The 27,364-nt window shown below is 44.3% G+C and overlaps 1 protein-coding gene across 4 annotated transcripts in view; it reads right to left on the reverse strand.

The window, feature by feature from the left end:
- Positions 1–27,364, reverse strand: part of LOC111862897 (nitric oxide synthase, salivary gland) — a 148,370-nt gene that overhangs the window by 30,692 nt on the left and 90,314 nt on the right. For 3 of the 4 annotated variants that reach the window (XM_023848702.2, XM_023848699.2, XM_023848700.2), the window contains exons 3-12: positions 21,497–21,659; positions 11,255–11,346; positions 9,699–9,840; positions 8,048–8,187; positions 6,551–6,725; positions 4,828–4,929; positions 3,801–3,995; positions 3,401–3,495; positions 2,463–2,607; positions 1,484–1,588 (exon numbers count right to left, since the gene is read on the reverse strand). In XM_023848702.2, coding sequence (XP_023704470.1) covers positions 1,484–1,588; positions 2,463–2,607; positions 3,401–3,495; positions 3,801–3,995; positions 4,828–4,929; positions 6,551–6,725; positions 8,048–8,187; positions 9,699–9,840; positions 11,255–11,346; positions 21,497–21,659 — 1,354 coding nt within the window. Of the gene's footprint in view, positions 1–1,483; positions 1,589–2,462; positions 2,608–3,400; positions 3,496–3,800; positions 3,996–4,827; positions 4,930–6,550; positions 6,726–8,047; positions 8,188–9,698; positions 9,841–11,254; positions 11,347–21,496; positions 21,660–24,565; positions 24,663–27,364 lie in introns of those variants that run through there. The other variant, XM_023848703.2, reaches the window with a different exon arrangement.

The following is a 27,364-nucleotide window of genomic DNA, read 5'->3' on the forward strand; positions in this document are numbered from 1 at the left end:
CGTGATTGAGGCTAGCTCTTTCTAACGGGCCCAACTGAGTAGGTTTATCCTGCCCTACCCACCTGAGGACGGAGGCAGATCCAGTCTCCGAAACGTTATGGTCTTTTGTCTTTTACATACCAGACGATGGATAGTGTCCAAAACAAGCCAAAAGAAGTAATGTAAAAATATGTTTACACATATTATGGGTAATTAATTTTATTGTATTTTATGGGACAAAAGGACGAAATTTACATTTTCCTCTTTCGTTTATCATTTTTAAAGTTTCAGAACGCAAGTTTATGCGAACACACTTTTGATTCATTGTGTGGTTACTACTTTAAATCCAACGGTTTCATTTTAAGGGACAGACGATAAAAGTAAACCTTTAAGCGAGAGGCACACTTGTTTCCCTGTTTATTTAATTAAGCACTGTGCCATGAATACATATGAGGGAGTGGAGGTATACCTACACAATTCTTGACCTCGGCTCTAGATGGAGATGAGTGGTCAGTTTCACGTCCCGGTCGCTTTGCCCCCGGAAAAAGCGACTGCGGTAACCATTGGATAGGAGGATGGGTGGATTTCAAAGTCGGTCTCAACGCTGTGGGGAAGCGAATGGAAACCGGACTGTCTAGCCCGTCACTGTACCAACTGAGCTATCCCAATTCCTAAAATAAACTTTCAACGACTTTATATATGAAGTTCTCTGACACACATTTTTGCTGTCCCGTGTCATTTTCCTTCCAACTTACTCTCTCCAAGGAGCGGAACTTCGGAAAATATCTTAAAATGTAAAATGGAAATTTTCATGGGATTTAAGCGCAAGACACTTTAAAGTGGCCATGGAATTTTTTTGGCCATTAAGAAAGTTCCATTTCCATATGATGCCCCACTGTGTTTGAGAACTGCTTTTCTTTTTTATTGTGACGTGTAGGGTGGTACGCGTGATGAAAATGACGGGTTCTATTTCGGATGATTGGATTTATTGGCACTTAGTCATTCTCCCTCTCTTAATTGCAATTAATAAAGCGCTATCGTTGATTTGCACCGTTTCCATTTCACCGTTGCACACGCACTAAGAGTAATAAATATCTGACCATGAGCCTCAGATGGGGCTCGACACCAAGACTTACTGATTGACTGTCCGTCAGTCGCAATGTGACTTTGACATTGACTTGAGTTGAGTTGAGTTCAGTTTCAAGTCAGAATAGTTCCCGTGGAGTGTCCAGTCCAAAGAAGGTGACAATGTGTCAGGCAGCGATTTGTGAACTGCTGTAACCAGTTGTATACAGGTCCAATAAATTCGATCATCAAATCCAAAACCTGTCTTATTAGTCACGCAAACCCGGGATACGCGACAATGTTATTACACAGTGGGGTACCTGAAGCACGATTAACTTGAACATAGCAATAAATCAGCATCAAGGGCCACACAAAGAACTGCAGTCAAGGGTTGAGTCTCGATATGTCTGATGTGAGCAGAAGTCGAACCAGTGCCTACCTCTCCGTTCTCCGGGGGATCTCCGTTACCGAAAGTGGACGTGACGACCAGCAGAAGAGCCTCGTGTTCGATGCTGCTCATGTCGTAGTCAGCCATGCAGTACACCTGCAACACGCCACAACACAACAGTGGGTCTCTGCTAAGGAACAGCTGTTCAAGACACAGCAAGCTGGAAAATGTCTTAACGGGTGCGGTGGTGATTTGTACGTGTAAATTGTGGAGATTAGCGATTGCAGCTATAATTTTTATTGCTAGTGGGGTGGGACTAAGTCCCTTCTACTGCGGCCACTTCTGGCCTACTGTACCAGCCCCAGATGATAGGTGAGGGTGATTGTGGAGCAATTGGTCGAATGAAGATTGGCAGGGGAAACCCAAGTACTTGGAGAAAACCTGCCCCAGCGCCACTTTGTCCACCAAAATCCCACTTGAACAGACCCCGGGATCGAACCCGAGCCGCCGCGGTGGGAAGCCAGCGACTAACTGCTTGAGCTATGGCGCTGCCTTTGCAGTTATAATTACATGTAGTTCCTACTTCTGTGTGTAAGTGGTCAGTAAATCCATGCACCAATCCATACCCTGTCTATAGTCACGCCACTAAATCGTAACAATATTATATTGCAGCATGTATGTGCACAGTCCTCGCCATCTTTGTGCAACTGCGTCGGTATATTAACATTCACACTTCATGAGGCGAAGACGTGTGAATATCGACGACGTTGCGCTTGCGCAAAGACGGCGAGGAGTGTGAACAGGATAACTTTTGTTATGCATAAACATGTACATATACAGAATTTGCGGGTTTCAGTGTTCATGTTGGTTCTGCTCTTGGATGTCTGCGCCGTGGGGATGCGGAAATGTTTCGGAAATATGTGCTGCCATCCTCCTTCAGGGTTGAAGTGAGCAGGGATATAAGACCAAGGAGCAGATCTAACGTCTTACAGAGCTGCAAAAATATTTTTGTTTCTGAAGCAAGACCCACCTGCGAGTTGAAAGCGTGTCCGAAGATCTCGCCCAACTTCTTGGCGTACATCTCCGATTTGCCTGTCTCGGTAGCGTACAGCACTGTGGCTTTGATTCGGCGAGACAGCGCCCGTCCGAACAGTTTGGACGTGAACTTCACTGCCCTGAACAGGAGAGGCACTACTGAACCGTTGCGTCAAGGAGGATGCCGTCGGTACGGGAGAAGTAATCATTCTAGGGGAAGGTAAAGTTACCCCTGTAACAGGATGTGAAGGCCCGTAGGGTTGTGAGACGTCGAGGTTCTCACATTTTCTCTAAAGATCGGCTCACAGATGGCGATAAGGTTGTCAGCCTTACGCGCCGGCCGGCCTTTATTCCCGGTACTCATTTCTGTTAGAAGTTGAACCGACACCAGGGCCATAGTTCGGCTGGAAGGATTAGGTAAATTACAAAAAATCCATCTCATCGGGACCAGAACCCGCGACCTTCCGGCTTCTAGCATAGTGTCTCAACCAAATACGCTACAATGTGCCCCCTTCTAAGGGAAGGCGATTCCAAAATCAAAACCCTTGCTTCCACGTTCATACTCAGTTGCTACAAATGATTCACCCGTTATACTGTCGTTTACAAAATGTAAATTAGGTCTCAACACGGTCTATGGCTTCCTTTTGAAATATGTTCGATTTGGTAAATATTTAATGAAATGAAAAGAAGAATAATTTGTAGTTCAGTTCACTGCTTTGGAAAACTTTTGAGTAAAACTCTTCATTCCAGCATAACATAATTTTCATAGGAGACAGATTTTGTGCGCGTTAACTTGGAGAACTTGCGGTGCTGCTTTCCTTCCAACTGTCTACAAATTGGAGTTACTGTGGCAGGGCTATGTGGTTTAGAAATAAGATAATCTAGCTTCTATAGCCCAGTTGCAAAACGCTTTCATCTTCCCCCCCCCCTTACCTGGCGATCTGTTTGAAGTGAAATTTCCTCCTCGGCTTCTTACTCTTCCCCTGCTCTCTGCCTTTCTTCCACTGATGGCTCTTCCAAGCCGCTTCCTGAAACAGGCAGCGAAACAAACTGAACACGCCTGACCAAAGCCGCTCCCTTAGACGCGAGGAAAGACAAATGACAGGAAATTGCAGCATTACCTTTCCATTCCATTAAATATTTGTTTTACCGAAATATGTTCTAAACAAATGTCTCAGATCGTAATAATCCTGCAGTTCACATCTCGTGCTGCAACTAATTCGCTCCATGACGGGCCATTTTTGAGAACTTTCAAAATTTCTATCTGAATTCCGTTTAAAAAGGAATTATACTGTATCAATATGATCGATATCTCGACGAGATCTCAGCTTGCCTGGTAATCATACGAGGGTTTCAGCTGATACAGCGCCATCTCCTGGTGAAAAACGGGAGTCACAGAGCCAGAGAGGGGTGGCACGATCCAGACCCAGTCTGCGGGACAGCCGTTCCTCAGGCGCAGCTCGTTCTCGTAATGTTTCATGAAGGACTCCGAGGCCGTGTGGTGGTCCACGACAGTCACGTTCCGCGACTGCGAACGAAATGGCGCTCTGCATAACTCAGAGGAGGGGCACCATTATGGAAGATAAAACCTGACAGATGCGGACAGAAGTGATCCTGGCCTGACTGCAAACCTTGCCCAGTATTTGGCTGGGACTTGGGGAAACAAAGCGTGTTACTCACTCACCTGCGTCTATAGTACAACTTAAACTGTTCGCAATCTCCGTTTTGTTTAAAATTACATTAAAGTTGCATCAATTACTTGACTAGTTGGGCGCATACAAGGGATATACTCCCACATAGTGAGAACGCATGCAAGATGGAGGGCACAAACGTGGACGCCGCAAAAGGAGAGAGAGTTCTGTTCTCAGACAAAGATATTCTATTGTGGAGAACTATATGAACAGCATGGAAAATTATTCACTTAAGCTCTAGTGCAGTGCGGCGGTTTCAAGAAGTGAACAACTGCCTCAAGATGGCCAAGTACGGCCGAAACATGTAGCGACTGATGTGCTTTTAATGTCATTTTAAATTAAAGAGGGATCGTGAAGAGTTTCAGGTTGCATTGAAGGCGGGGGTGAATGAGTGAGTGGTATATGGATGCAACTTGTTTGCTCAAATATAATATTAAAGCATGATACTTACCACAACTTCCCTCTGAGCTTGATATCAAGCCTGGATCCCCAGAACATAACATAGGAGTTCTAAACTTGGGGAAAATATCGTGTGCCATGTGATACGTTCTGCGTTATAGTTCGTTTTGGGATGGCAGATATCCGGCTGTAAACTTGTAACTTTTGTTACTTTACTGCAATTATGAATCGCCATGTTTCAAGCCGACACAGCGAGCGAGTTGTTATTACCTGAAAACTATGCAGAACTGCGAGGTTTATCTCGACGAGAGCTTTATCCTTCCACAGAGTGACTGGAGTCCGTGTGTCGAGACCCATTCGCACTGCCACAATCTGAAACCACGCAACAGGCTTCAGTTTCAGGCCAACACAACATAAGCCAGTGCTGGCTGCTGCAACTGCACTAGCTGCAAACAAACGTTGCTGCTTGATATTATCTCACAAATTCACATTGATCTTCATGTAAAATCAAAATTATTTTTGTTCCATTTTAATTAAAATTTACTTATATAATAAAGTTGAGTAATCATGCGCAGTATCAAATTTCAACGAAATCCCTTGTGCGGTTTTGGAGCGCCTACACACAGGACAAAGAGCCGACGCGACTAGGGACAAAACTGAGAACGCGCCTTGGCAGGTCTCCTGAAAAGTTCGCATGCTGTTTAACGATATAATCTTAAGATATTATTTAGCATCAAGTCACATACGGTATAACATCGGGACAAAAAATCGTGTAATCCGTTGAAAATAAGCCGACGTTTCGGAGGGAAATTTCGCTTCCATCCTCAGGGTTGAACAATAAGCCAAGCAAGACACCAGTATGAAACAGTCATTCCAAGTTTAAATTTGCTTCCGCGTCTTCAACAGACTCCCCCCCGCTGTGAGAACCTCAAATCCTGCATGAGTTTATGGTCCCGTTCTATGAATTTTACAGAACTGGGGAGAAATGAGTCGTTGTCCACTTCAATGGGCAACAATATACCTCAGCCAGGATACTCGAAGCCCCACTTAACGTATATAAGTAAAGTAAAGTCAAAGTAAAGTAAAGCTATCCCTGTAACAGGCCGTGAAGGCCCATAGGGTTGTGAGAAGTTAACGGTCCCACATTATCTAGACAATCGGCTCAAAGATGGCGGTAAGGTTGTCAGCCTTACGCGCCGGCCGCGCTTCACTCCCCAGGAAAATTATTTAATTAATTCCTGGTACTCATTTCTGTTAGAGGCTGAGTAAACCCCAGGGCCTAGTGCGGCCGAAAGGATTAGGTCAATTGAAAAAAATCCAATGACCTCATCGGGACTTGTACTCGCGACCTTCCGGCTTGTAGCATAGTACCTTAACCACTAAGTATTTCTTTATTGCTAGTGGGGTGGGACCAAGTTCCTTGTACTGCGGCCAATTCTGGCCTATTGTACCAGCCCCAGATGATAGGTGAGGGTGATTGTGGAGCAATTGGTGGACTGAAGATTGGCAGGAAAAACCGAAGTACTCGGAGAAAACCCGCTCCAGCGCCAATTTGTCCACCACAAATCCCACTTGACCAGACCCGGGATCGAACCCGGGCCGCCGCGGTGGGAAGCCAGCGACTAACCAATTGAGCTACGGCGCGGCCCACCATATATAAGTAAATAAGCAGTGAAAACAACGGGAAAAGAATACAGAAAATCTGAAACATATAACAACACAAACAAACAGACAAGATTATAAAACTCAGCCCCAAGCATTATCGGTGGAGCCAGCTTGATCGGTAAACTAAATATATTGTGAATTGAAGACGTTGAATATGTCAACGTTAATTAGGTCTGGGGTTTCTGGGTATGAAGACTGCAATCTTTTTGGATGAGAAACCGTATGGTTTGGTATAAGTCCACTAAGATTTGTGAGGAAAGTACCATTTCCGTTTTCCATCCTTTATGAGGAGGCAGGACGTTCCTCCGAAACGTCGCCTCAGACTGACCTCGAGCATGTTGAGGCGGTGGGCGTCACACAGATTCCTGCAGCCGATCTCAGTGCTCATGTACCAGCCGTTGAAGGGGGCCGCTGTGAACTCGAGACCTCCACAGTCGAATAACATGTTAGCAACAGCGGGGAGCGCGTACCAGCGCAGGTCCAGCTTCTCGAACCACTCGAACCTGCGCATTGACAAGCACGGCTTAAGTGACTGCGTTTATCGAACTCGAAGAGAGAATTGCACATTTCCCAGCTTTACCAGCGGTTTCCACAAAGAAGCTAACTACACATCACAGTTTTTGAGAGGCACTCTGTGAACCACGACTTCACTAAATATTCGTAGCTGCAGTACCGACTCAAGCATAGGAACATTTCACTGCCGTTTATTCCTACACATTCTGTTCCTGCTGTTTGTTACCAGTGGCTCCGGACAGCTTTACCTGTCACTTTATTGTGCCCGCGCTCTCTATTTGAAGAATGCCGTCTTCTGGGATGTGGCGCCGTGTAGATACCACGTATATTATGAACCGACGTTTCGGAAGAAAGTATCGCCTCCATCTTCGGGGTAGAAGAAAAAGAAAGAAAAATCCGCAGGTGGCCACGCGCTCACGCTCGTTTCTCGCTCGAGGATTTTTCTTCCTTCTTCTTCTACTCTGAAGATGGAGGCGATACTTTCCTCCGAAACGTCGGTATATACTATACGAGTATATACACGGCGCCACATCCCAAAAGACGGCATTCTTCATAGTCACCGCCGTGAAAACCTCAGCTCTTACGCATTCTCTATTTACTTGTAGCCTAGACTTCTGCGTAAACGGGCGATAATCTCGGACATTCTGACAACACAACGAGGCACATCGACTTTCCTGAAACTTTAGTTTCTGAAGTCTGTGAATTCCCAAAAGGCCCCCATGTCAGAATTCTCAGCTCTCAGAAATGAATGGCCGTTCGGCGGTCATTTCCCAGGAATCCAGAAAGTACGATATTGAAACCAAATCATGTTTCTTTTGGCACAAGTTTAATATCGAAATTTCGTAAAATGTGACATATAAACCATGTATTTAGCGAATTATTTGATTTGTAGATCTGTACTTTTTTTGTGGATATCTCCCGAATTCTGGCATGTGGAAGAGTTGAGCATCAATGTAACACTCATACTGAAAAATGTATTAACACGTTCCTTCGCGACACGTTAAGGAGGGGAGTTCCTATTTATTTTATACTTGAAAATAACATAGCAATGTTCGATTTAGTAATATTAGTTGGTTTAGTTTACAATATGAAAATGTGTACCCATAAAGTAAAATTAATAAATACTTCCACTGATATAAAAATAAAAAATAAATATTCTATTTACAAGTTTGTAAGACAACGACGATCCTTAATCACAAGGAACAGAACAAGAAATGTATATGCGCTCATGAAATTTCTTCACCTGGCCGAGAGAAACTGGAGGGTTGAGTTGGCCACGGCATTTCGCACTGGCTGAGCCATGCATACTTACACGGGGTGGGACAGCGGGACCTGCAACACCAGCTCTGGCGGTATGTCGAAGTAGTCCGGGTCATGACCGTTAGCTGACAGCACCAGCGGAAGGATGTCCCATTTTGTCCTGGCACTCTTCCACCCGAGCTTCAGACACACCTGCATTTGCAGACACGAGATCATGACACATCCCCTGTGTTGCCTTGCACTTCATTAGCGTCCAACTGCGGGACGACTGATGAAATTAAAAGATGTGGAAGGATTCGTTTTTGGCCTAAATGACACACTGTCCAGTCATTTGCCTTGAGACACTAAGAGAAACCAAGAAATGCTTCAGCATAACGAATGTCCGGCTAAGATTCTAGTCGGGCGCTTACCGAATATTAGTTTCGAGCACTAATGCTGCGCCAACTTGCTGCGCAGTGTCTCTGGATCGTTACCATATTGTATACTTTCAAGAAACCACAAGATTTTTGTTTGATTACCGCTCGCAGAATGAAAACTGCTCGCTGCAGATCCCATTTACGCCCAAAAAACATTCTGTATCGATGGTGATGATTGTTCGGGTTCTGTAATAGCGATATAACTCGATCAGCTGAACTAACTGTTGCCTGCCAGGAGAATACTCTTCATAAAGGTTAGCCCTGTTCATGCTGGTTTTCAGGCAAGTTCGCGAGCGTCTAGTAAGATCGCCCTGTGCATCCGTCCGTACGCATGAAACAACTCTAGGATTGTTGTCAGGACCTCCCTGAAGCCCAATATTCAAGAGTTCTAACCAAGCGGACAAATGGATGGACATGCGTTTCAGAGCACAACTCGAGCGTAAATCGGCAATTATTTATCGGAGGGGAAAATGTTTCGAACAAACACTGAGGAGAAAAGTGGAAAACACGTTTCATGCCCTCACAGTTGTTCCGTAAGTCTTAGGGTTTTATGGATAATTAAACAAAAGTTGTTGCTCAATGCCCCGGAATTTTAAAACCATGTGACCATTTCCGAACTTGCATATTCAGCAACCAACAGTAGTTTTCCGAACACACACGAAGACTACCGAAGTCTCTCATTGTCGAAAATAATTAAACAAATATTCTTCTAGCTGTAACTATAGGTCTACATATGTAATTAAAATATAATTGAACGTGCCTATAGAATTGTTAATTTTAAAAGAAGATGGAGAAGTTCCTGCAAAAGATCCTTGTCACGCCTCCTCCTTTCTGTCATGAGTAGACTCCCTTTCCTGTGCCAGCAGTTTTAGTTCTCCCGTCCGGCCCCGTTTCCCCTTCCACAGCTCTCGCTCAAACTGGCCACTGCTATCCTCCGAGAGCCGCTTTTACCTGACCGCACGTTGGTACCCACTCACCAGACTATACGGCGTTACAGACAAGCTGATCACATAAATTATCTTTTAGTCTCCAGAGCCGACATCGATTGCAGCGCTCCAGCGAAAGCTGAGTTAGAACCTCAGACTAGGCAACAGCCGCCGCTTCCCAAAGCCTTGCCAGTTCACAATCCGCGCTTTACAGTCTGGGCTGCTGGAATAAGAGAAGGGAAGAGAAGAGAGGAGAGGATGCTAGTCAGTTTGGGCAGGATTCACATATTGCCCTAAGAGTGTATGGCAGTGAACGTGCTCGAACTGGCTCCAGTGGGTAGACAGGCCGCACTACACCCACCTCTGTGAACTCGACGTTCAGCGGGTCGCCAGTGACACCGCCGTCCGGGTTCTTGTAGCCCGCGTAGCTGATCAGTTGCGGGTTCCATACCTTGAAGTCGTGTCTCCCATCCGTCCTCTGAGGAAACACCGTAATCGCGGACCTGAAACAAACANGTAACTGAACGCAGCGGTGAGCTCGGGGTCTTGGCCAAGAGACAAGCTATCCTACGAGCGTTCATAGTTTTACTTAGTTGCTCTTGAGATAGTACGATGGATCCTACTCACAATCACCATACCATCCGACACGACATAAGACTATTGGAAAACATAACCTTACTGGACCAAGAACAAGACGCAATGAAAACTGCATGTGATTCGTTGCAGATTGATGCACAGGCATCCCGTTCTGTGTAGTTGTGGGAGCTGAGGGACGCTCTAGTCCCTTGGTTCTGTGGCCCTTAATGGAGCCTGCTGTGCCGGTCCCTGAAAATGAATGCGTGTGAAGCATTTTCAGGAACTGGCAACCGAGCCCTGAATTGGTTGGGGAGAAACCATTTCGTCCAGCACAAATCTCGCACGGACTACCGTGGAACTGAACCCAGGCCTCGGCAGTTACGGTATGACCTACACATGTACATTATATAGCACTGAAGGCGAGAACTGTGAAGTTCCTTAACTGCGCAATGCCAGGGTGTGCGCCGTTTGAGTGCGCACAATTTCCAGTTGGTATGTCGCTGTTTTAATGGTCAAGACTTTCTGCTTCGTTAAATGCCAACGACATGGAAGCACTGCCCTCGTAATACGGGCTGATGCGGACCTAAATAACCGACCCAGGGGACGATAAGTTTCTGTCATTTCCCCCCACCCCCAACCAGCTAAAACAGATAAACTTTCTCTAAACGTCCCCACGATTAATCACTTGAAACTTCCAGACACTCTGACGAAAGCAGCCATTTGTGTCGTGTTCCTTACACTGCCGCGCACTATCTTCATATTGCTGCCAATTAGCGGACATGATGTGAATTAGCAAACATTAATTTTCGTTTAATAAAAGTAAGGGAGAAATGTGTTTGTAAAATGACCGCCACATACATCTAAACCCCCCCCCCCCCAACTCCTGTTCTTCCTACATGTTCTCAGACTGCGCCAGAATAATTCTATTTCTTATTCTCCTGCTTAAAGGCTGTAATTGCGTGAGTACCAGATTCACATTGTCCGTGTGCCTTCATTGCATCTCATGCACAGTGCGGGGTGCAGCAAAACACTTAGTCCCTTAAATGACTCGTGGAACTAACGAAACGCTAAATATTCTTATTCATCACTAATTTCGCGGTCTGGAAATGAAATAATGACGTCACATAACATTTGTGTTACGTATCGCCCTGCTGTAATAACTTTATTCGTGGAAGAGTAAGCGGTTGCCTAGCAACGAAAGAATGGTGGGCCTAGGTCGGTTTATGCATTATGCTGTATATGGTCTCCTGGCAACTACCAGAGAGAGACAGAGAAGACGGAAATATAATTGGGGTGGTAAAGATTACTACATCGAGAATTACACATGATTGATGCACTTGCCTGATGTTTCCTTTGTTTGTGCTGTACTTTATGTGGTTACACAAAGCCTCGAACATGCCACTTGTAGTGGTGACGTAACGGCAGTCAAACACCTGCAACACATCAATAAACCATGCATGTAGGATCTAACTCTTCCTTTCTGTCTGTACCCAAAATCTTACAATACTTCATGTGTTTCCAGTGCCTTACAGGGGCGGCAACTTGTCTTACATGTGAGCAGAGCGTTTAGTCTAAAGAGACTAAGCAGTTGGGATAAATAGTTTGCAAAGTTTTGATAAAAAGAATGTCTAGGACTGGGCATCACAGGCATGCTCATAATTATTTCACGCGGGACTTTTTAGGATAGCCCAGTCACCATAGGCACTAGAACACGGGCCTGATGACCAAGGGAAAGCAATCCCATTCTCAAGACCGGCAAGAATAACTTTCTCTACAGTATTCTGACCCTGGGGCCCACCTAAAGGTGGATATTCAATCGCAAGGGAGTAAACCGGCCGGGGCGTGAAGCTGACCGCTCACTTTCTTCTAGTGCTGAGATTGGCAATGTCAACTTACCACGTGGCTTCGTGGGGCGGTATTTAATTAAGCACACGAAATTCTTTACTTTATTTAATAACACCGCAGTGAGCAAAATATGGCACTCCTATTAGAAATAAACGGGGAGGAAGACCAATTTGTCATGCAAAATCATACTGACGGCGCCGTACGCACTGCGCACCAATGGATGGGACCCTGGGTCGGTAGATGGATGTTTGGTTTTGAAACCTACTGGGCTACTTAGCACATGATGTATTGTTTGAATTATTAAATTAAGCTCCTTAGTCCTGCTGACGCAATCGAACAGCACATACTTGCGCCGCTAATGCGGTTTGTTGAGACACACGCCAGGGGGCTTTCTTGCGCCATTATCAACACATGTTGCGTCGAAGTTGCGGTTTGTTTGAACCTCCATTACATCCTTCAGGAAATTAATTTGACATGCGTATTGCTTTATGAAGTTTGATTATAGACAATAAATGTTTAATGCATTAATCTTTACACTATAATAGAACGCCGATTATCCGCATTATTTAGCGACAAATCTCATTATGATAATTGGATTTAATGCTTATCCATGGAAAACGTACTATTATAACGCTATTATAATGTACTGTACTATTATAATACTAAAAACCGAAAAACTTTTAAAACAGATGAAACGAAGAAATTGATAAATACAATTATAAATTAACATTTTCAGTCACTTTATATGAAAAGTCCAACTCAGTGAGTCCTCATTCCTCGGTTTTCGTGTTTCGGTTATTGGGCAGTTTGAATAACAGGCGTTCTACTGCATCTTCTTCATAATTACATTGATCTAGGTTACTGCTAGCCGCTTACAGTGGCCACTCCGTCTAAGACATGAACCATCTTCAGCCGCTCGAACACTGGGGTCGCGGTTTCGAATCCCACTCGAGGTAGGGATATCTGTCTGGGTTTATTCTGTGTTTGGCTTGTTCTGTGTGTGGGTAGAGGCCTTGCGATGGGCTGATCCCCGTTCCAAGGATTCCTACGAACTGAGTATGGATTAAGAAACTGAAAAAGCGGCCGAGGTCCAAAGGGCTGTAGAGCAATATAGAAAGAAAGAAACCAGCTTCGTAAATGTGTTACATAACAACAAACTTTGTCAAAAGACGCAGCATTGAAATCAGGTTCTGCAGTGCCTGCTAATTATGTAGTTTCTGAAATTCTGGCCAAAAAATAAAACCTGTCAGTGGGGAGAAATACTAAAAGGTGGTTGAAGCGCAGTTGCAGATATTGCATTTCCTGATAATAAGATAAGTTTCTAATGTTAGTTTATCACGACTGACGGTTCGAAGAAGAGCAGAAGCTCTTTCAAATAATATTGAAGAAAATTCAAAAGAGAACGAAAATCTTCCCCAGTCTTCTTTGGTAACGGAGGAAGAAGGAGACGTGACACCACAACTGGCTAATTTTGTTCGAGGAATAGACAATTGATTCATAGTAACAAAATAATTAGAATATCTAATGCCCATGAAAGGGGCAACTACAAGCGAATGTCTGCATGATGAAATCAGGAAGTGCTGCAGATTTTAATATTTCAGTTCAGCAATTAGTTTCAATGGATGGCGCACCATATAATGCCGAAAAGAACAGTAGATTTTCTTCGATTATTACGATAGACGTCAAAAATACAACAGGGCGCGAATTACTTATACATAATTTTTTTATACATCAAGACACTCCGTGTGTCAAATCCGCACAAATGGCTTAATGTTGTTACAGCTGCTGCGAAACTCAGCTAGCATGACGCGTCTCTGCGGCAAGATCCAAACCCACAACCTGCAACCACTTATCGGTGAAATTCGGCCTAGTTATGTACATTACCACTATCACCTGCAGCACCGCTGTTGCCACTATTCTGACTGTTGTATGGGAGGTTTCATGTGATGGGCCCTCATACAGGGTCACTCAAGTGAACGCAGTTTCCACAGATTCTTAAAATGTTTTCATCATGCAGTAACCATTTCACTGACACGTTTATTGGAAAATTTCCGTTTCGTGTTGTGTTTAAAAAACAACGTTTCGAAAGCTGACTTTGCTTCCGTCATCAGATGAAATTATGTAATATATAACGGTCTGTATGTAATCTGTTTCCGAACAGGGTGTTTTTAAACCAGAAACGACACGATGCGAACTGTCCACCCTGTAGCAGTTCAGTTATACATCTGCATTACAGACGTTTCGACGTAATTCGCTCAGTGGGGGGTGGAGTCCAACTGGGTCAACTCGGCACGGCGGCCACTGATTGGCCTATTGTAGCCTGCCCCTGGTGATTATGATGATGGAGAATTTGGTGGAATGAAGATTGGCAGGAGAAACTGAAGTACTCGGAGAAAACCGTCCCAGCGCCACTTTCTCCACCACAAATCTCACTTGAGGAGACCCGGGATCGAACCCGGGCCGCCGCGGTGGGAAGCCAGCGACTAACCGACGTTTCAACGTATGTTAAACCAACGTCTTTACACTCCGCGCATGCGCCTATTCCAGTTTTAAGATATTTTATTGTCTTACATGAGAGTACACTTCCGACATTTCTATCGCTTGCTTCCCTCCACATCTGTCTCTTTGTATGTGCACCCATGCGCTTACGTAAACAGGGTAATGCAAATAACAGGCCTGTAAAACGAAGATATATAAACCCTGTGTTCGCAGGAGTGACAGACCTCTACATTCACTCTATGCCACGCTTCTGAAATCAATTTATTAATTTTTAATTTATTATGTACATAATGCATATGAGGAAAAAATATTGTGACTATGAGAAATATGATGTTGATATTCGACGCAATTACAAGTTTTGGTCCCCTGTAAATGTGGTTTTCGGAGAGCCGTATATTTTTACGAGGTGCTATCGGAAAGTCCCAGGAATGTTAGTGTTGTAACTGCCTCAGTGAGAGAATATGAGAGAGGGGCTAAGGTTACAGTTCCGCAAGCCTAATGCATCAGTCTGCCACATGACACCGCGCTGTGAACATGCACTGTTTTTATAAGAGTGCTTGCGAAGAATGGTAAAATCGAGCAAAGTGTCTGCATCAAGTTTTGCGTGAAGCTCGGTAAATCCGCTACCGAAACCTTTGAAGTGTTTCGCGGGGCTTTTGAAGAACATCCATTAAGCCGGACAGCGGTTTTTGAATGGCATTCACGTTTCAAGGCCGGTCGAGTGTCAGCTGAAGATGACGAACGTTCAGGGAGACCAAGCACCAGCAAAACGACAGCAAATATTGGAAAAATTCGAGAACTTGTCATTGAAGACAGTCGCCGAACAATATATGAGCTCGCTGACACCGTTGAGATCAGTTATGGAGCTTGCCAGGAGATCTCAACAGAAAATCTGAACACGTGTCGCACTGCTCCTCCGTCACGACAACGCTCCTGACGCTCGGGGTCGACTGAGCCTCTAACAGAAATGGGTACCAGGAATCTTCCTGGGGTCAAGGGCGGCCGGCGCGTAAGGCTGACAAATCCGTTCTGAAACCGCAGTCAGTTTGGAGTGCCTGGCCCCTCTTCATCACACGATCGGCGTGCGCCCATCTGGACGTTGTTTCTAGTGCTCTAGCAGTATAATGCATAGATAATGGAATTTATGGCCGGCACATGACATATCGGCGGCGTCACTTCTCAGAGAGGAACCTGAGGCCAGACGTGGAATGAGGCGGCGCGAAACAAGAATATTAAACGGGGCGCTCTACTCCATCAATGCCTGAAAGATGGGGAGGGGGGTTGGTTTAGTAGCCGTTTGCTTTGCGAGTCTATAGGACGTTATAAGCAGTGACTTGGCTCCAGAAGATAAAGGGTCATTTTGCTTAAAATAGAATATTTATAGAACGGTCGTGTCTGGTATGCCTGTAGCAAATGCTGAGCCTTCGATACCCGGTATGAATGTCATGCCACAAGAGGCTAACGCACAATACGTCCATTAGGAACGAGAGCCAGTTGTAGCCTGATGAGAACTGCCGCGTTGCACACGGCCAGAAGGGAAGTCCCTAGCCGGCGTGCAGTCTGGATCCTCAACACAAAACGTAACTGAAACCCGGCGGGCGGACAAGTTTTTCCTTTAACTGCACTGCAGAATGGATACATAGAAGTAACGCTTTAAGAATAACACTACCTTCTGGGATGTAACGCCGTGTAGAGGTCCACCAGGAGCAAGCCAAGCAAGAAAGCAGCAGAAGTAGGCGAGCTGCTCTCTGCATACTCACTGCTGGTTTCTTGCTTGGCTTATTTTCCGAACATGTAGATAGAGGCAGTACAGTCCTCCGAAACATCGCGGAGTTTCTACACGGCGTTATATCCCAGGAGACAGTCGTCTTCATAGCCACCGTTGTGAGAACCTGACGGCTAATGTTTCTAATTTCTTTCTCTTATTATTATTGCTAATAATTCTTGTTTGTACTCCTAATGTTCTGTGTTATGTAGTTATTGTTACATCTCCTCATCTTCGTTTGTTTGTTTGTCTGTTAACTGTTATGCATTAATGTGTTTTTCCTCCAGTGCTTGCCTGTAATTTTTCTTTGACTTTATGTTGTGTTTGTGCATAATGTAATTACTTGTATCTACACTGTGCTGTGTCTGTAATTGGCCTTTTGGCTGTTGACTCGGCACGTAAGTGATAACAATTTGAACTATTATTATTATGATGATTACACAAGGAACCGAAGTGACCACGAGCCAGACGATCCGTGTCTCATACCCAAGAGTGGCTGGTTGCTTTCATTTCACCCCTGCGTCTGCATCTATAAGTGAATAAGTTTTACAAGGCCGCGCTGCACGCAAGACGGTGAATGTGTGACATTTGTTGAACAATCTATACCAGTTCTGGGGGCCACGTAACCTCCTGTGGGTATGACGGTCTCTTCCACAAGGGTAAATATGCCGAAGCATGAAGCTGATCAGTCATGTCCGTACAGTACTAGTGTCTAGAACACGCAGAATTTTGCTTTCATTGACTTGTTCACCATCACGGTGTCGTTCTTATGCCTAGGAGTAATTTCGCACTAATCTCTTGGAACAATGCAACTTGCTTGTGCATCTCGCGCACACAGTCACGCATGCGCACTGCACGAGTACAATGTGCAATGCAGTTGCGACTTCTTAGTTTGAAACTGCATACAGACGGATAAATGGGGAGGGGAAATTTCACTCTGTAGTCTTCGATTTGAATCCAAGTTGAATTCAGAACTTCTGTGGAACGGGAGAATGGCTGCAGACTTGAGACAGCCACTGCACNCATGAATTACGAATAACAGACGAGGAAGAATTCGCGCCCTATTTTCGAATCTTATGCAATAGTACGACTCGGAAATAATACTGTCACGTGTTACAGTGACTTTCGACGTGGTTTTGAAATGGAGCTTGGATTTATTGACCACTTCAACACACTACTTGTGACCACAATTAATAAAAACGCCATTGCTGATCTCCACATTTTACAAATCACTAGAGCACACACTAAGTTTTTTCCAGCCTGCAGTGTCTTCACCAGTCGTTTCCCAGTAACGGCTTCTAATAGTCGAGAATCTTCAGCTTCCTCGCTCACGCCATTCCTGGCTGGCCACCGTCTCCCACCTGAACTAAGCTCATAGACAAAGCTATGTTACGATCGACGGTCATTCGGCCAGTCTGTCTTTGAATAAAGCACCCATCTGGGACTTATGACCAGATATTTATTATTGTATGACAGTGTATGTTGCTGGCGTTACCTAGCAACGCCCTCTGTCCCGTTGTTTCACGGCCGTTGCCTAAAAGCTAATACTGTTTTATAGGCGTTCCCTAACAACGGCTGCTTCTCTGGCTCCTCCGTTCTTGGTTTGAGCAAATATGCCTCAATACGAACCGATTTTGTTATTGCTAGTGGGGTGGGACTGAGTCCCTTGTACTGCGGCCACTTCTGGCCTACTGTACCAGCCCCAAATGATAGGTGAGGGTGATTGTGGAGCAATTGGTGGAATGAATTGGCAGGGGAAACCGAAGTACTCGGAGACAACCTGCCCCAGCGCCACTTTGTTCACCACAAATCCCACTTGACCAGACCCGGGATCGAACTCGGGCCGCCACGGTGGGAAGCCAGCGACTAACCGCTTGAGCAATGGCGCGGCCTTTACGAACCGATTTAGTCCGATTCAAATAATGAGTGAGAGGCTATGGAAGTACATACGAAGCGTCGTGTCAAGCGTTGAGGATATTTCTTTTAGGCTAAATGATATTTATGAGGTAATAGTCAATGAACAGATCCTTTAGCCAAATATGTATCACTTTCATAAAAGTTCTGACCAAGGCAGTTACGTACTTCGAGCGGCGGCCGTGGTGATATTCCTTTCGCCCTTGTGAGCGCCAAGTACATGAAACAATAGTTAAAGACCAAGTTCCTACCTCACGGAGTCTGCACTACAAAGGCACACCGACTAATGTTATGTTGTTTATTTTGAGGATCATACAGAAGTTCTAAATACAGTCTGTGAATAAAATGCAGACAACTTTAATCTTACAGAATATGTTTACACAATGACCACCGTTCTTCACAGAGTTAAATGAACAGCACGAAGTCCTCGCAAGCTTCCAGAGATTATCGCAAACACTCCATATCCCGAGACGAAAAAAAAATGAGTTTCTTAGGCCAGTTGGTGGGGAGGGGGGTTGGGAACTTATGTAACGTGGAATTAAATACTGTGGCGCATTTTCTCAAAGCAAGAACTGGGGAGCCAGAGAAACAGCCGTTGCTAAGTAATGGCTGCACGAAATAATAGAAAAAGTGTCACGATACGAGATGCGACGCGTACAATCGTTGCTACGGAGCGATTTGGTAGGCACGTTTCCGCGAAGACGAAATCATGCAACAACAGAAAAGTTGCGTTTTCGGTGAGGTCCATGCCGAGGGGTTATAAAAAGGACAAAGAAAATCGTTTAAGTCATCCTTGTCTAGGGGAATGCTACCGCCTGCCTCCATATTTAGATTGAAGAGAAACATGCCATTCTAACCTGTTGATTGAGGCGAAGAGAACTTCAGTTCCTGAAAAGCTATTTCGCATCTCAGGGTAACACAGTTCAACAACTGAACGTAATAAAATGTATCAAGCTCCTTCAGAGTCTTCTAAAATACGGGAATAAAATCAACGTCGATTTCTCTGCTTCCAGTTGCGGGAGGTACGCGTACGCGTATGTGTATGACATCAAGTTACAAGCAATGCACAAGTACAAACACAAGTTAAACAGTTCGGCCGTACGAGCAGCCAAACAAGCCCAAGAGACGTTTAAGCTCAGAATTTCTCCAGGTATGACGAAGCCTCAGTTTCCACTTCTAGGCGAAGACTGAAATTGTGGTAACTTCTGAACTGTTAACAACTGACAGTATTTGAAAGAAGAGCAAACAACAAGATGTTAGTTAGTTAGTTATAAAATGCTTTCGCCTAATATAATTTACTGAACTGACATTTGGAGTTCTCTCGACTGTGAGTAGGAGGAGACGCCGTGTAGAATTTTACCGACGTTTCGACTCCTCATCTCTGAATACTGAGGCAATATGTTCACCCGAAATGTCGGCTCTACCAGACTTCAGGATATGACATGCATGAAGACCATAATATTCAGCATAATGAAAATGCAATTTAAATGTTCAAGTCGTGTAATACGGATTCAGTGCCGACGGAAGGGCTTACATGTAAATGTTACATCTGTGTATATGTATATATATGCATCAGCTGTTCGCGATATTACGGGAGTTTGGCGGTGGGCGGGGAGGGCGACTTTGGAGTGGCTCCGAACAAATGCTGGGCTATGCGCACCCTGCTGTGGGAGCGAACTCGCGCCTTGCGGATATGTCCGGGACCAGCCACAGTTGGGGGGGGGGGGAAAGAACCCCTGAGCAAAGCAACCATGCGTGCCGACTCTAAAGCAAATGTTGCTATTAGGACTTTTCTACCCATTTGCGAGGTCCCCACAGCTCACGTCTGTCCGGCTCGCCGCGTTAAGGTTTCACGTGGTCTCTAAAGACAAAGTTTGGTTCAGTGCCTTCAAACAGACCGTGGATTCTTTCCTTCGCGTTCCTCCAGTTATGCCACCATTCTACGTAACATTTCCCATTTCACTGCAGAGGCTTCTAAGTAACCCCCGAGTCAATCAAATTTGAAGGTTTTGTAGCAGAATATTCTCTGGTTCGACTCTGCATATACGTATCAACATTTATATTGCGATGGAATATGACCATTTGCTAGGCAACGCTTCGGTAAACACCTCCCTAAAACCGGAATAGCAACAGAAGCGGAAGTTCATTTGCTAGGCAACGAATATTAACACACTGATTATTTCTCTAACAAAGAACATTAGCAAGACCATATGACGTATATTTCTTTTCAATGAAATGGACAAAAGCCTTGCTACATTAATGAATACTGAAGCTTTAACAGGTACTAAAAAAACGTTTCTTCAGAACGAGAGGAAAGATAATTTGAATGCATCCCAACCTTGCAACTGGCGCAAACAGAGTAGAGCAGAGCAGAACAGAGCAGAACAACTCGCATCATAACTTCCAGAAGAACGGAACGAGATCTGAGGTTCGCACGGTGGTCAGTATTACAGTTACATTCTTCTGGAATGTGGCGCCGTATAGTTTGGTAGATTGGTACCAACGTTTCTGAGGAGCCTGTGGCCTTGTTCTTCAGGGAATAAGAGAGATGACTTCTTCTGTCCTGAAGATGGAGGCAGTTTATCTCTCCGAGTCGTTGATACCAATCTACCCGACTGAGACAGTAAACTTATGTCATGCAGCGCTGCTAACAGCGCCAAAATTCTCTTCACATGTGTGATAACTGGCGTTATCAACGCTGGACCAACTGGGTATATATTACTACTTTCTCTGATACAATATCACGTGTTCCAGTATATTAATATGATTCGAACGCTTGACTGAAATGAGATTTTGCACCTATATTCAATGCTGTTCTTTATATCTGTTCTTAGTGTATTTGTATGCAGTATTAACTAGATCATGGATTCTATCTTCATGATAGCTAGAATTATTTTGCATGCCCCAAGTGGTCCATGAGCCACATTTGGGAAATTTTATCCTCGAGAAACTAAGGAAATTCAAAAGATTGGCTAGAACTAGGTGGTGTGAGCCGAGACTGCAAGTGCATCTAGACGGTTACACACAGTTCGCCAGTGTGAGCCGCGGGGTTACTTATATTGAGCTGAAATGGTGTAGCTCTGTAAGCAGGGCGACGAAACTTCGGGATCCATAGATCAAGAATATTTGTGTTGAATGTACTCGCACAATTAACATCATCTAAAGGAAGATGCTGAACCATGGAATTACGTAATTTCTATTTTTCTTCTCATGGGGTGAGACTGAGTTCACTTGGTACCGCTGCCATTGTTTGGCCTATTGCACCAGCCCCAGAGGATAGGCGATAAATTTGGAGCAGTCTGTGGAATGAGAATTGTCAGGGGAAACCGCAGTACTCGCAGAAAACCTGCCCCAGTGCCATTTTCTCCACCATAAATCCCTCATGACATGAGCCGGCCTCGAACCTAGGCAGGCGCGGTGGGAAGCCGGCGACTAATCGTCTGAGCAATGGCGCGGCTAATTAATTACCTGGTTAAGTTGCGACGGAACTGAGTTCAGATTCCCATGCCTCAGCACATGGAGTGTGCCTGCATATGTCCCATTTGACGCAGATGGCTTACCTGCAACTTGGACCACTGTATGCGGCCGATGCACCTCACGGAATTGCGCCAGGCCAGCTTCGCGCCAAACACGAGCTCCGTTTCCGTCAGCTGGTACGAGCCGTTCAGTTGGACCTCCTTCTGCACATGCTCCCAGCGGGACGCATGCGCAGAGCTGTTCAACCTGCAACACAGTTGTCCTGTCAGTATACATAGTGCCGAAAGTTAGAATGACGAAAGAATAATGATTTGGAAGGAAGCGATTATGGCTTAACAGACGTCCTATCCTGGCATTTGCCTGGAGGGGCTGAAGAAAACCACGGGAAGCCTGTCACGATAGATGGTACCCCGACCGAGACGCAAACAGAACACCTCCCTGTGTGTGCTTCCATTAATTCTGTAAAGCTCCGACGTCATTGTGGGGTCCCGGCAGTTGTACTCTTGATATAACTTTCGGACGGCCTGAGTATAAAAGCAGTCCCGGATGAGGTGAAAATTTAGCTGCAAAATTAACGTACAGCTGAGATATAATTGTCGTGATTCAGTATTTACCCCGTTCTTGTGCCTGCGATTTACGTGTCAGTTAAGACTGCGCCTGCGCACAGCATTTCGTTCCACTTATCCCGCAGTTGATCACATTTAAACAGCTACAGTTTGCTGCCCGGTTGGGGCACATGGAAACAAATTACTGACACTCGTCGGCTTTTAGCGAGTACCGTTAAATCTATATTCGAAACTTTTGGAGCATGGCTTTAACATTCAAGTTGTTCTGTTTCCATTCCGACCGCTGTAACTAATAGTGAAAATACAAAAGTTCTGGGAAGAACTAATACCATACATTTCTTTCACTGGAATTTCATTATCTCATAAAATAAGTAGAAAGAATACTTTAGTATGTGTGCGTAATGAAGACAATAAAACAAGACAATCTGGGAGGCCGCAGTGTTGCTGTTAGTAACGGGAGAGTAAATGAGGTACACCTTTGAGATAACCTCAGATGGCATGATATGCATACCAAGTTTCATGAGGACTGGTTCAGGTATTCAGGTAATATTAACGTCATGAGCACAACAATTTGAGAGGCTGTACTGTTGCTACTACTGATGAGAGGGATTTCCTATGTACGCTGCTGAGGTGGGCTCAGGTATCATGACATACTTAACAACGTTTCATAAAGATTTGTTCCGGCATTCAAAAGTCGATAAAGGGGATACATAGACACACAGACAGCAAAGTGATTACATAATCATACTTCTATTTCTTCAAAATAAGGAAAGTCAACTATAAACGAAACACATTGTTTATACATTATATCTTCTTTGTAAGTCTTACGGTTTTCGGGATAGTTAAACACAATTGGTGCCATCAATACATTTTCAAACAATCAACCATGGCCTCCAGAACAGAAATTCCGTTCACAAAAGGGGCCAAACAAGAAGTCTTGATTGGCGTCTGACTGCATTGGCTTAACAGATAGAGTTAGTTCCTACCTCCTCAGAGTTAAGTCTCCGAAACGTCGATAAAAATAAAAATGAGGATGGATTGTGTCCAAAACGTTTATCATTCTATTACTGCACCGCGAAAACGAAATTTTGTAACTTATATGGGGGCTAGTTCCATCTATCGGGCCCAGCGGCGTAGGTCCTTTACCTGTGGATGGAAATATACTGTAGTCAAAATCTTCGAAATATCATTTATGAGTAAAATTAAAATCAGGATTGATGTCTACAGAATTGATAATTGGCATCACTATGCCACTGTCACGAACTTATAGATCTGTTTAGCTTCCAGTAGCTCGGAACTCGCCGGTGTCGAGACTGCCTCTCGTGGATTGCGAACTGAAAGCGGAAGTTATTGGATCCGAAGTTATCACAGCGATGGTTATGCCTTCCGGCATACATAACATTGTGCGGTCACCTGAAACTCGCCTGGAGCTTCTGACGAGTATGTCGCATCCATCTTCGAGGCCGAACAGTGAGCCAAGCAAGCAGAACCTTGTTGCATTCTGGTATTTTCAAAAAGGGTGTAGTGGGCAAGGAACGGGGGAGGGGGGGATGAGGCAGATATCGTCTGCGTGGTTCGAAGGCACGTAATGGGGTATAAAAGCAGAAATATCGGTGGAGGCAGGAAAGAAAGGCTTAGAGCTGACGGGTGACCAGAAAGGGGAGAGTTGATGCTCTGATGAGGACCTGCGTGCCCGACGGGAACCCATCTATAGAATCCTCTGAAGGAGGCTTCCTCCGGCCTTTCAGAGAGCAGACGAGAGGTTTCCATGATTTATGTAAGCAGAAGCCATCCTCCGTGTTGATATTGTTGGGCTGGGGCTCGAACTCAGATTCCTGCCTGATGACGCGGTCTGGGTTTGGTGGAGAGAACACTGTGTTTCGCAGGAGGACGCGGTGCGCAAAGTTCATGCTGTGTTTCACGGCGACTCTCTTAGCCGGATATGCCGGTCGTGTTCTTCCAACCTGGTTCTGCTTCCTAACTGCTTCATGCTGGTTTCTTGCTTGGCATCTCATTCAATCCTGAAGATGGAGGCCACATATTCCTCCAAAATGTCGGTTGACTTCCAGCGGCCTAGATGGTATAACACGTGTATGTCAGAAGATGGGACTCTTCAAGACGAAAGTATGGTGAAAATATTGCAAATTATAGCAGCAGTTTAGAGACCGCTTGGGAGAGGAAGGTATTAATGTGGGTATCGTAACAGAAGAACTAACACATTGTTGCCGGGCTACGTAAATCACCGTACATCCGCCGCAATGTGTAATGCTGTATGATGGTCGGGCTACGTAAAGTAACTTCTCTTTTTGCAGCACTTTTTTCCATTGTAGAAAAAATATTGTAAATACAAAAAAGGCCTAGGCAATGCCCGCCTGGCCTTCTGTAGCACACTCTAATAAACATCTTATTCTATAATGCCGGTAAACCCGCGTTTGTTAATATAGATCTCGACTTAAATCTGTGAGTATACTGTAAATTATCAGTACAATTACTTCTTTTACTTTTCTGATATATCTATTTTATATAAATATAGGAATGTTGTTTATGAAGTAACAGACGCCTTGCAGAAATATTTTTTCTTCTAACCTTAGGAGCTCTGTAACTGATTCTGGGTAATGCTTTTTGCTGTTCTCAGACAAGATGTCCACGATTGTTGCCCTTTGGTCCTCGTACTGTTTACAGTCCCAGAAGATATGTTCCTCCGCTTGCAGCCATCACCACATTCACATTCGGCCGTGGACACAATGTTAAATCTGTTAGGCTTGCTTTAAGACTGCTGTGTCTCGCTCTCATACGGTTTATTAACACGTAGGCGCTGCGGTTCATTTTCATTTGTTTTGCAGCACTATAGTTACCAGTATTATGCTGCCATCTCACGGACATTTATTAAACTTCTAACTACCTATAGGTTGATCACACTGTTTCTAGATCTCTATGCACTCACTGATTTTCCCTTACAGCGCTCTGATTCATTAAAATTTATCATAGTTCTTGCTCTTCTACGTTCCGTCTAATCTAGTGTTAAGATGGCATATAGTGCCGCGAAAAGTTTGCTGGGCGACGAAATTGTGCAAGAATTACATGCAGATAAGTTGTCAGATGTTCTAAGTGATTGTGAAAGTGATAAAAGTAGTAATGATGACGAGAAGGACAATGATTTTGGACCCTCAGCGTCACAGAAAGGCAGAAAAAGGGCGAGGTTAGAGGTGAGTGATTCAGATGTAAATATTCATGATGTCTCTTGGTTGCATTCAGGTAGTTTTTCATTTATTTGGACAATTGTAAGTGTACCATCTACTAAGGAGCTGCCGCGTCTGAAGAGGCCTTCTGAGACTGTTCGGTATCTTCTTTTAATAATCCTTGAATATCTCCTATGACCGGAGACCAACAGGTTTATGCTCTGTTATTAGAGCAATTTGAAAGGCTTCGTTTGTTGAATACTGGTTTCGTTATAGCCGTGGGCCATTCTGTGGGAATTTAACATTCCTCCCAACTCGTTTTAAAGATGTGTACGAGTTCCAGTTCTAGTAATGTACCTTCATATTTAAAAAAATTCTAGACTTAGTCCATCCACTTCCGGGTACTTCCAATTAGGTAAGTTACTCAGTGTTTCTTATAGCTCTTCATATGTAAGCGGATCTGTTTGCTCTGCGTTAATCTCATCAGCTTCTTCCTTAACTTTAGGGTCTCGCCACGATTGGTGCAATTTGGTAGTAGGTTTACCTGTAATTATCTCTCTTCTCCTTCTAAATGTTTCATTACTTTATTTGTATATATTTATTGTCCATGAACATTATTTCCTACTGTACTGTGTCTACTGTGTCTATTAGGAGCCGGGATAGCGCAGTCGGTATAGCGACTGGCTACGAGCTTGACTACCGAGGGGTCAGAGTTTGAATCCCGGTAGAGTCAACAATTTTCACCTCTCCATGTCGTTCAGACCGGCTCTTGGGTCCACCCAACCTCCTATCCAATGGGTATCTGGGGCAATTTCCCTGGGAGTAAAGCGGCCAGGGCGTAAAACTCACCACTCACCTGCAACTAGTGCCGAGGTCAAGAAAATGAGGCTGTATACATCTAATCCCACATACGCCTTCATGGTGTAATTAATTAAGCACAGGGACAACTTTGCCTTTAGGGTGTCTATTGTATTTTGTCCCATCCTTCTGTTTATGCTTTCTTAACTTATTGTTTAGCTACTGCTGTTTTCCTCTTGTAAATTATTACATCGGCTACAGAGCAGTGTTCATCTTTCTTGCACGTGCTTCTCTTTTTTCATTTATTAGTTGTTGCAACTGATCATTCCAGATTTTTGGTCCTTTTCATCGCTAATAATTGTTCCGTTGTCCTAACACTTCCGCTGCGGCCATAAACATTGCTTCTCTTATGTTGTCCTATTCCTGTTCGGTGGCTTCTTCTACAGTGAAACTACTTAAGTTGTTTACGCGTACTTGATATAATCTTTTTTAAATACTTTGCTTCATCTAGCTTTTTACAGTTTTCATTTCCATAAAGTCATTAAAAATAAACAGAAAAATTGAGTACATATACCACGGAAGAATTATGAAAAATCATTGTAATCCAAAATAAACACCGTATGTCTGCTCCACAATTCCACCATATTGACAGCGTATGCTTGTAATAAAGAGGGGATTGATTATCCATGAACGTCAATCAGCCATAAAAATCGCATTACAGTGAAAACTTATCAGCTCCCAAACTGATTAAACCACTCTAGCCAGAGCGTGCAGCCTATAAAAGAGACTTCGTAATACCCTCACAGCCCACAGAATCATTATCTGTGGCTCGCAAAATCCTTCGTCGGGTACATTAACTTAAACCCCTCACGAGGAATTAAATTTCCCTCTTGTGCAGGAATATTTACAGCTCGATCCTGTTATGGAAATCAACCCAGAATACGATTCTAATTAACTACATCCGTAGTGATGTAGGATCTTTATTGAAAAACTGATAGTTGCTCGACTGGATAGAAATGGCCTGCTTTTTATGGAACCTGGAGCTTCATTATCGTGTTCACAAAAGCTCGTCGTTGGGGCCCATCTGAGGCCATTGAATGCAGTCAGCATTTTCTCACATTATTAGTCTAAGATACGTTTTATTATTATTTTCTGGTCTACGGAGTATGAGCTTTGTGGCAGACGTGTGCCATCCAAAGAAAACTCCAGTTATACGTGCAACACGAGGATCTGTCTCGCTCGTGAATCGGCTGATATTTCCATCTGCAACAAGAAGCTTGACTTAATAAAACGTGGGCTTCTTATTTCAAAACATAGACTTAAACCTCGCGTTGAGATGAAGCGAGATAGCTCACCGGTACAGCGACTGTCCTACGGGCTGGACGACTGGGGAATGTTGGTTCAATTC

The sequence above is a fragment of the Cryptotermes secundus genome, unplaced genomic scaffold (genome assembly GCF_002891405.2).
Source record: "Cryptotermes secundus unplaced genomic scaffold, Csec_1.0 scaffold528, whole genome shotgun sequence".
Classification (NCBI taxonomy): Eukaryota; Metazoa; Arthropoda; class Insecta; order Blattodea; family Kalotermitidae; genus Cryptotermes; species Cryptotermes secundus.